Source organism: Pseudochaenichthys georgianus, chromosome 10 (genome assembly GCF_902827115.2).
Source record: "Pseudochaenichthys georgianus chromosome 10, fPseGeo1.2, whole genome shotgun sequence".
In the NCBI taxonomy this organism is placed as follows: domain Eukaryota; kingdom Metazoa; phylum Chordata; class Actinopteri; order Perciformes; family Channichthyidae; genus Pseudochaenichthys; species Pseudochaenichthys georgianus.
This window is the reverse complement of record NC_047512.1, coordinates 17,499,979-17,509,987: the sequence shown is the minus strand read 5'-3', so window position 1 is coordinate 17,509,987 and position 10,009 is coordinate 17,499,979. Positions and strand designations below refer to the sequence as shown.

Sequence of the window (10,009 nt, the reverse complement as noted above, 5' to 3'; positions counted from 1 at the left end):
GCACCTCACAGAAATGTAAGGGATGTATTATCAAAGGGAACAGGGGAAGATCACAGCCTCTGTAACCCACCTGCTTTAAGATCATTAAACTGACACAACTTTATGATGATGACATTTTCCTAAAGTTCCTGCTGACATGAATTCGAGGTGATGCAGTGATGCACACTAACTCTTTCCCAACTATGAAGAAGACGCTGCTGTAGAAAAGAGCAGCCAAGAGATTTATTTTCACAATTAATGAGGTTGATTTTTCTCCCTCAGTATGGAAGTACAAGCAAACAGACACGCGACACAAACAGCACTGTTGTGACACACTATAAAACACCTTTATATACATTAGAAAAAACAACAAATAGCCTACTCTGGAATGGTACAAAATATTCGATCACACATGACCTGTAAAGTTGGATGACTTTAAAACCAGAGCGATGGGGCTGGGTTTGCAAACAATTACAAAAATATTTCTGATTAAATTGAGAGACACTGATGCACTGAGAGTGGGAGTGTCACCGTTTCCTTTCCTCATATCTGCACCCCTCCCTCAGAATCAACACTGAAATGACACGACATGCTAAAAGAGCTCATCTCCCGCCTCTCATTCAAATCATTCCAGGACAGTGAGGCGACTCACGGATGGGACGGAGAGGAAAGGATGATTTGTTTTTTATCATGTGGACCGGCAGGACTGCGTGGTTCAGTTTGTTGTTCAGCTGAGGACTCATCCTGGGTCAAAACGTTTCCTGTGTTTTTTTTGGTGTCACAGTCACAGTTGTCCCCTTTAGCTGGGAGGATAATAGCCTTGGTTGTAGTTCCAGTTCTGGTATCCGTAGCTGCCGTACTGCGGTTGCTAAAAACAAATCAGAACAAACAGGAAATAAGGTACACAGAACCAGGGTTGTTGTTGTAAACTAAAAAAGCAGTGAAAAATAAAATGGCAAACAAACTGAACTGAACCGATATTGCCTGGCTAAAGATGTATATTACATTACATTGCATTTAGCTGACGCTTTTATCCAAAGCGACTTACAATAAGTACATTCGACCAGGAAGACACAACCTTGAAGAAAACAGAATCATATAAGAACATCAGGTTTCAAAGAGCCAATCGTTTCAAGTGCTACTCAACTGGCTTTAGATAAGCCAGTCCTTTGTTAGTATATAAGTGCTCTGTTAGCATATAAAAAAGAGAGAAGCATAAAAAACTCAACAAGATTACTTTGAGGTTTTGACAAGAACATGATTTATGTTAATAATGTATTGTATTAGATGTAAAGCAAAATGGTACCAATAATAACAAGCTTTTTGGGGCAAACCTTCAAAGGGCTAACGTTTTATGTACCCCAATTTCTACTGGCTAATGTCTTCCAGAGTGTCGCTTCAATAGTTGACGTAAGGTAATGGTCAAATAATCAATATACCAGTTTTTGTCTGAGCAGCATCATTAAGCAAAGTTAAAGGAAATACTTTAATGAATAATCTTTGTGTAATGTGCTTGCATTCATCCGTACAATCTTTATTCCTAAATGCTTCTGTGTTCATGTTAATACTCCAGCCTGAACAGTGATGTGACTACACTCTCCACCCTACCTGGTACCAGCTGCTGTATCCCCCGTATCCGGCCTGAGCGCTAGCGTCAGCGCCCATCACGGGGGGCGGGGGGGCGGTGATGGGGACATGCGGCATGGTGGGCGGATCTTGTGCAGATACAGCAACAGCCGAGCCGTCTTCACTTTTCATCAGCTTCTCTGTTTCCTCATCTCTAAAAGTCACATTTTACAAATGATTTAAATGCATTGGTTGAGATAAAAAAACATCAGAAGGGCACAATATCAATAAAATGAAAACTGATTTTAGACTATTTGTGGATTTATATTTGAAAAACGTTAAGACATAAATTGTCCTAGGACTGAAGGTTAGACAAAAAGCTTTGTTGAAACTCAGAAAGAAACATAATTAGTTTCCCTTCAAAATAAAGGCAACACAATTGAATGTAGAAAGCTCACTTCTTTTTCTATACATCTAGGAGCTGCAGAAAGTTACATTCTTTAGAAGTTGCTAACATCTAACTGACATAAAACAAATCAAAGTCAATGGATTTACCCGTTCTCTGCTTCCCTCTTGGTTCCGCCCAGCTCCTTCAGCAGTTTCTGGTGCTCCTCGTAGACGGACAGCACGCTGCAGAGGAAGCAGAGACCATCAGGAACAACACTCAGGTCAGAGAGGAAGCTTTATACGCACAGGAGACCTATGTTGACCTCTGACCTCTCTATAGAGTTGCTGTAGTCCTCTGCGAACTGCAGGCCTCTCTGTGAGAAGAGGATCTTGGTGTGTGGGGCGAGGGGAGCGGCCAGGGCTCGCGTCACACACTCCTGCACCGCCTCGGCCGAGGGGTCGCCCGACACCTCCAGCTCCAGCAGGTTCAGGTGCAGCTTGTCGTTATCCTGAGGGAGACGGAGAACATTAAACACCAGAGTTACTTTGTGACTTTGGTTTTACCTTCTTGTTTTTTTTTAACTCCTGAAGGTACAAGTGTGATTCTGATCATTTTCCTGCAAAGTTTTACATTTTCATCCATTACCATTCAAAGTAGACATGGAATATAAGAAGGGAAATGGATAGGGATGCTACTAATGTATTCATTTTCATAAATCTACAAAACATTTGCTGAGACCTGGATATAATAATTTTATTTGACAGGAAGTCTATAAGAAAACCTGAATATTGATTCTACAATCAGTGATGCAAACACAGGTATGGTGAAAAAAGAGAGAACTATTCGAAGCGTAAACCAGCATAATATACCATCTGACAAAGGCCTATAATGCTTCAATTAACTGGCGATTCTTTATAATATACTCAGATCAATAGGAGACAGAGATGTTAAGTTATAAATCAAGGGTTTTTATTATTATTTACAGCAGGGGTGGGGAACCTTTTTCCTTTACATTTTTACAACATCCTCCGAGGGTCGTACAAATGATTGAACTCAACCTCTGCTTAAAAAAACTAAAATCACAGCCCATTAATTTGGCCTTTCTTTCATGCTGTGCAAAGAAAAAGCAACCTCTGAATCCAGATATCTCACCATGACTCTCGTATGCATGCATGTGCACGGTGTGGCATGACCACCAAAACAGAAAGATATGGACACAAGATGTGTGCAAATGTATTTAGTATCCTATCCATGTGAACATGATTTAAGTGGGGGGGACCTAACCTCCTCTAGGGGGGTCCGGGGGCATGCTCCCCCGGGAAGATTTATTTATTTATTTTTTAAATGTTGAAGTTAAAAGCATCAATCTGGTGCACTTTGAGAGCAACATGAAGAGATCTATGGATACATCTCTCAACACCCATTTGAAACAGAACTGTAAGCATATTTTTCTTTTTGGATATTTTACAAATCACTCCCCTTTTAAACTATATTCTTGTTATTTTTAACAACTTTTTTGTTACTGTCATATAGTATTTTATACCTGTTTTTCACTCTTCGGTTCTCCACGAAATACACAAGTCACCCAAATCAGCGTTAAAAAAGCGGGAGGCGCTGAAAAGCGACTAATTTGCATCACTGTACAATGGTAAAGGACAAAGACATCCAGCAACACTCATTTTTAAAGCTGAAATGAGATCATATTCAGCACGATTTCACACATTTTGCTTGAAAACAGTAGAAACAGTTAATAACCTATCAAATACTACCACTACTTCAATGATAGGGAAAGGCCTGTTCTACATCTCCAGAGACAATGTTTATGAATGTGATGACTCAGTCTGACGGCCCGTCCACACTACAGCTTCAAAAAAAGCTTGGAGCTGGGCGTGTCTGAAGCTCGACCAACAACCAATAACATGAATCTCCCGCCCCTGACACACAAGCAGCGGTTTGATGGGCTAGAGCTTGTACTGGCATATGATTTGATTGGCTGACGCTTCCACCGAAAGCTTCAGAAGCTTCAAAAGTTGAACATTGCTCAACTTTTGCAGCCTGAAACGCCAGGAAAGCTCCGCTCTGCTTCCCACAATGCAGTTCGGCGAAAAGTGACGTCACCCCATTCAAAGTGAATGGGCAGACGCGTTGGAAACCGTTTTTGAAGCTGTCGAAGCTGTAGTGTGGACGGGCCGTGACTGCTAGAATATAATAAATCAGCAGGTTGGTACCATTAATAAAATAGGTCTACTGCAGTAGAAATGTGTTTATATTCCAAAACGTCAAATCAATACATTCCAACCACCAATCCGCAAATGGTTTTATGGAAGTAAATCAGGATCTCTGAATCTGTGTGGAATCAACAGAGATGTGTGTAAAGCCTGTGATGAATCTGAATCGTGTGGGTGTAGCTAACTGTCTCACCGGACTGATCTCCAGCGCCTCCTGCAGAACTCCTCGGGCTCTGCCTGGGTTCCTGCCGAGCTTCAGCAGCAGGCGAGCCAGCTTGATGGAATAAAAAGCATGTAACGTGGGCTTCTCTTTGGACTCCTCCACCGCCTCCCGCAGCAAGGCCTCTGATTGGTCCAGCTGACCCGCTCGCCTCTCCAGAGCCGCCCTGCGAAGACGGACCACCGCCAACCCTGGGAGCGATTTCTCCAGAGACTCCAGCACCCGGCGCGCCTCCGTGAGGTCGCCTGATAGAGAGAATTTGTTTTTATTTGGAGGATATATGAGAATATTTAATCTATTACTGAGAATAAGCATCATGTATTTAAACTCTTCCAAATATCCTTTTAAAAAAAACATAATCCGACAAAGTTTTCAATAACTATGAACATACTGAAAAGAGGGATGTAGAGTAAACAAAATGGTCATCAACTTATCTTATTGAACAACAAAGGCTTTAAAACTCCATAAAGTGCGGTCGTGACTGTCCAACATAAAAAACCCAATTTCACCATGTATGAGAAAATCTGTTCACCTGTAGGTGAAGTGAAAAAAGGATTTCAAAGACATTATTTGGGATTATAAAGTGGCTGTAAACTATATAAATCAGTAAACAATGAAGTTTTCACCAGAATGAGCTTTGCAAATGTTTTACGAGGAAATGTGAGTTTTGTCGTACCGTGCCTCTCCTCGAAGGTGGCCCACTGCAGGTGGATGTTGGGTTTGTTCGCCAGGTGGACCTCACAGGCTCGCCTCAGAACGGCCCGCGCCTCGTCCACACTCTGCGTCTCCAAGTACTGGTTGTACTGAACGACACACAAGGACGACACACAAGGACGACGTCACACAGAGATCACATGTACACCCAAATGTCTCTTACTCATCTAATCTGTAGGCTCACAAGGAAACACACACACTATGTTCTCTCTATTAAGACGGTCACACACACACTTTTACTCCTTACCCTGATCCAGAACTCCTCATACAGAGCGCAGGCGATCAGACATCGCTCGAAAAGGATGCGGACCTTGTAGTCGTCGCGAGAAACCGCAGTATCCTGTGTTTCTTCCCGAGGCTTTGGCGTGACCTCTGACCCCTCTGTGTCCACCTGGTCTGGATCTAGGCAGAGACAATGGCATCAAAACAGTAATATATTTCAAATATAAAAAACACACTTGACCACAATATTAAAAATACATATTCTTCCACTTACCAGATTGTTTTGGTGTGAGTTGCTGAGTTTTCAAGTTAAAGCCCCAAAAAGAGATTTCTCTTTCTACAGATCATGAGTCATGACCCTGTTACCCAAGATAATATAAACAATATGACGCTACTTTGAGCATCGAAAGCCAGTTTCAATCTAGTTTCCTAATATCTGAGAGTAGTCAGACATCTCTAAAAACATTTTAGCTGAATAGGTAGCTCTACCAGTAAAACTGTTTTTTGACTTGGGGTTTATCTGGGCCCTCTGAAGAAGGGCTGGGATTATATGACAGCATGTGGTCACCTTGTTGGGGGTCTTTGGTGTCCGGGTTCAGCTGAGCGATCTCCCAGTCCAGGTAGGTGTGCCAGGCTCTCAGCTGGACGCGGTCCAGGGGCTTCACGTGGAAGTAGGGGCGTTTGATCTGTGGGACAAAGAAAGAGCGATTGAGTAGGCTTCTTTTACCTCTTGTAGAATAGCTAAACGTTTTTACTACTAAAACGCAGTTATCAAGCTTTTTGTTTCGTGAATGAATAAACAAAAAAGATGAGGGAGAAACAGCAAAAGTCGAGTTTGAGAGAAGGGAAGGGAACAGAAAAAAACTCACAGCGTCTTCAAAGTTCCATCTCTTCCGGACTTCTCCCTCGTTGTCCTGGTAAACGTTGTCCCTGCGAATCAGCACCTGCTCCCTGATCTTCTGCATCAATTCCTCCTAAAGAGAGCAGAAATTATATTTAATTCATCTATTTTGCGATCACTAAAGAATACATGTTTCAATCGGTAGATGTGTTACTCACTGAGTCTGTGCCCTCGGGGGTTGCAGGCTCTTCCTCCCCGGGCGGCCTCTCTTCCTCTTCCTCCTGAGCCTGCTCCGCTCGCTCTGCTTTCTGAGTCTGACGACAGAACGCCCTCAGCTCCTCGTACTCCTCCGGGGAGAGGACGTCTTTGGGCTCATGGCCGTTCAAATGTTCCTTTAACCTGAAAGTGGGCAGGAGAGGAGGACGGAGCGAGACACAAAATGAGATTAATAGGAGAAGAAAAAGAGTGAAAGGGTGTTCAAGTAAAATGGGAATATTCGATCAAGATTACAAAATATTATTACAATAGGAAACAAACAATGCTTTTTTCTTGTGATTTTCTTAGAAGCAGTTTAAATAGGCACACACACATTAATCTCCTGTGAGTGTGTGCGTGTGCGTGTGTGTGTGTGTGTGTGTGTGTGTGTGTGTGTGTGTGTGTGTGTGTGTGTGTGTGTGTGTGTGTGTGTGTGTGTGTGTGTGTGTGTGTGTGTGGTCGTACTTGTCGTAGTGGGTGTTGTAGAGCTGGGTGGGGGCTCTGAGGACTCGGTCCAGGACGGCTGCTGCGTTCTTCATGTTGCCCTGCTCCTTCTCCCACTCCACATACAGATCCCAGAGCCGGTCTGAGTGGAAGTCCAGACCTGCCGCTGAAACCCCCTCCTCGAACACACTGGGGGTTGAGAACGGACAATAAGTAAGGTATGAAAACAGCTCTCACAAACAGACCCTTTATTCTGATATGTTATCTTCAATTTCTATTCAAACAGAATAAAAAACAAAACAAAAATACAGGTAAAAACAAAGTCTTAAAGAGAGTACCTGCGAATCCGATCGGGGGACTCGGGCAGGTTCATGTCCAGAGTCCCCAACAGCAGATTGATGTAATGGATCCACAGATCTACACTGAGAGGGATGACCTGGAGACCCTGAATACACACCTGACACAACAAACCACAACATCAGTTTTTAAGAACCAGTGGAAAACACTTTTTTACATAGTTGTGGGGAAGAAAAACAAGGCATAGTATATTCTTTCCCGTTTTACCTCCTCTGCTTTGTTGTTGTATCCTGCGCGGCGCTCCAGGTCAGCGTACTTCTTCCAGTAGCCGTAGCAGAGCGGGTAGCGAGCGAGGAAAGCCTCCAGCGCTCTGCGAGACGCTGTCATGTGACTCTGAACAGAGGAGAGGAAGAATGTTTAAATGTCAAGCGAGGCTACAGCAAGCCTCCAGAGATCGAGTGTTTTGTGACGTCATGGGGACTTTAAAAAAAAAAAAAAACATGATGTATATACTGAATACAATTAATAAATAGAGACAAAACTATTACAAAAAATCTGAAACAGACCAATATACAAAATTAAAAACAACCTAACTAAATAACAAAACATAAAAAATCTTATAAAACAAAAGAAGAAAATAATAAATAAATACAGTTAAAAAGAAAAAGAGAGAGGGAAACAATAGGCTTGATCTTTCTTCACATAAAAGATATTGCCTTTCAGGGCATTTACAATTCTTATTCTCATTCACTTAATTGTTCCCGAGAGAAACATTTAGATTTTCCTACATCGTCACTACACTGGTTCCCCCTTCTCTCTCTGGTAAAGCCCCAAACACACACCTCTTGCTCGCAGTACTGCAGCAGGTCGGTCCAGCTGGTGAAGTCCTGAGGGTTGTCGTGTGCGGCCTTCCACAGCCGCTCAAAGTCTGCAGGTATTTCTCCCTCCTCGTCCTCTGTAGCCGGGGGCATGCAGAAGGTGGCCGGGTCGGGGCCAACGGAGACCTGAGGGGCCTCTGGGGGGCTGCCGTTCTCTTCGGACATCTCAGTCGGAGGCAAGGCAGGAACCTCAGAGGCCTCCATAGCTGAAGAGGAAGTCAATAAAAAAGTCAGACAATCTACATTTAAATAATTAAAGGGCATAATACAGGGACGCTCCTTTTGAAAGCTACTTCTTTTCCCCATTGTTCTTTTCATTGGAAAAGTTGTAACGTATTTTTACTGTAAAAAAAGAGCAGGCCTACCCTGACTTTAGCCTTTTTGTTTTTGGCCATTATCCTTTTATTTAAAAAACGGTCATTTAAATTGATCTGAGGTAATATTTTCATCACAGGCCATTGACTGGCCAAACAACAATCAATGTCTTAGCCAGCCGTTTTTTTTTAGAACAATAACTTCAGACAACCCAAAGCTATTTTTAATCAGTAAATAAAAGACTGAGGAGTTGTTTGCTGTGATGTTGCACTCTGAAATCTTGCTTCACTTCTACACGTTTATCTCATTGTGGTCATTTTCTTGAGATGCTGTGGCACAGAAACTCAGGATGTTGAGAGGTCTAAAAAGAATACTACTAATAGAAAAATGCAATAGACCTACATAGGGAAAAAGGCATTGATCAAATTAATGGAATAAGATGTTATTAATTAACCTTTCTCTGCTTCCTGTACACGTTTGTGAAAAATGGCCAAAACAAAAACAACAGTGAGTGAAACCCCACATGCTTAAAAAATTATTATAAAAAAACTAGAGGTACAACAAACTTTAAGTAGAAGATTCATAGTCTGTAAAGTGTTTGTATTACAGCAAGATCTCTCAAGATAAACAAGCAAGGTTAGTGGAAACTGTTTAAAATAACAATGGAGACCAACTCAAGACTGTCATCGCAAAAAACGTAACGAAAACATCACGATAATAAAAGAATAAAATGTCGTACGTATGTTTTTATGTCACTGTACTTGTTCCCTATTTACCAGCCAAACCAGTTATGCTGATAAAGTACAACACGTATTTTTGGACAAACACATTGCAAACACACCCAAGAGAACAAAACATTGAAATGCTATTATTAGGCTTTTATTCTTGAATCGTTACACCTGCAGAACTATGTTTCATTCATTAAAACCAGTTTACGGGTTGGAGCTCCACTGCAGCGATGACTACACTACATGTTGGATGTTTTGTACATAATTCAACTAATAATAAGTTAGCAGAAGCTCAACACTTAGTCAAACCCAGGGGGGGGAATTTAGTGAGTTAAAGTCAGTGAACACAACACTGTGCTGCTGTTTGGGGCTGTGTGTACTTGAAATCCCGTTAGCTTAGCCTAGCTCCTCATGCTTGTGTATCCTTAAAGCAGATACAACCGGAGCCTTAACTTGAAATCCTTGCAGGTGAAAGGAAAGCCCAGTTATATCTATCAAATAACGTAAGTGTGCATTGTATATTTATTAAGGTTATTGAAACTACCTGAGGACTCTTCCAGCTCCCCGTTGCCGCTCAACTCGTCACAGCCTTCTGCCGCCATGATGGGAAACAACGTCTCGCTGACGTCATTAACATGCGACAAGACACCGATGAACACTTTTAATTCAAACAGCAACACATTAAACAGCAAACATTAAATCATTAAACTGTGATATTTATCCTCATCTATGCTGAACAGACAATTCATGATTCAACATAATCAATGTACACAGGCAATATTAATAGCACAGAAAAATTGTAAGTTATTAAGACATGATTTCATTGGTCAGATCATATAAGAGATCTTTTGCAGTTTCCATTAACTTCAGGGAATTAACAGTGTAAAGTTTTATTATAGTAGCACGTTATTATTTGTCCTTATGAATAAATAAT

The 10,009-nt window shown here is 41.8% G+C and overlaps 1 protein-coding gene across 1 annotated transcript; it reads right to left on the bottom strand.

The window, feature by feature from the left end:
* Nucleotides 1–200: 200 nt before the first annotated feature.
* Nucleotides 201–9,704, bottom strand: LOC117454370 (pre-mRNA-processing factor 39). The gene is made up of 15 exons (XM_034093585.1): nucleotides 9,620–9,704; nucleotides 7,997–8,238; nucleotides 7,422–7,547; nucleotides 7,196–7,314; nucleotides 6,879–7,046; nucleotides 6,377–6,557; nucleotides 6,187–6,291; nucleotides 5,886–6,003; nucleotides 5,343–5,497; nucleotides 5,058–5,184; nucleotides 4,355–4,626; nucleotides 2,263–2,441; nucleotides 2,101–2,175; nucleotides 1,588–1,759; nucleotides 201–847 (listed from the first exon to the last, which is right to left on the bottom strand). Exons 1-15 carry the CDS (start codon nucleotides 9,675–9,677, stop codon nucleotides 779–781), a joined length of 2,166 nt encoding a protein of 721 aa, XP_033949476.1. The 5' UTR covers nucleotides 9,678–9,704; the 3' UTR covers nucleotides 201–778.
* Between the last annotated feature and the right edge of the window lie 305 nt (nucleotides 9,705–10,009).

Coding starts and splice junctions, on each gene's coding strand:
- LOC117454370 (XM_034093585.1), bottom strand. CDS start 9,677: ATGGCGGCAGAAGGCTGTGACGAGTTGAGCGGCAACGGGGAGCTGGAA. Junction 5,498..5,885: donor CACCAAAGACCCCCAACAAG/GTGACCACATGC, acceptor GTCTCTGCCTAG/ATCCAGACCAGGTGGACACA. Junction 2,442..4,354: donor AGGCGCTGGAGATCAGTCCG/GTGAGACAGTTA, acceptor CGTCTCCCTCAG/GATAACGACAAGCTGCACCT.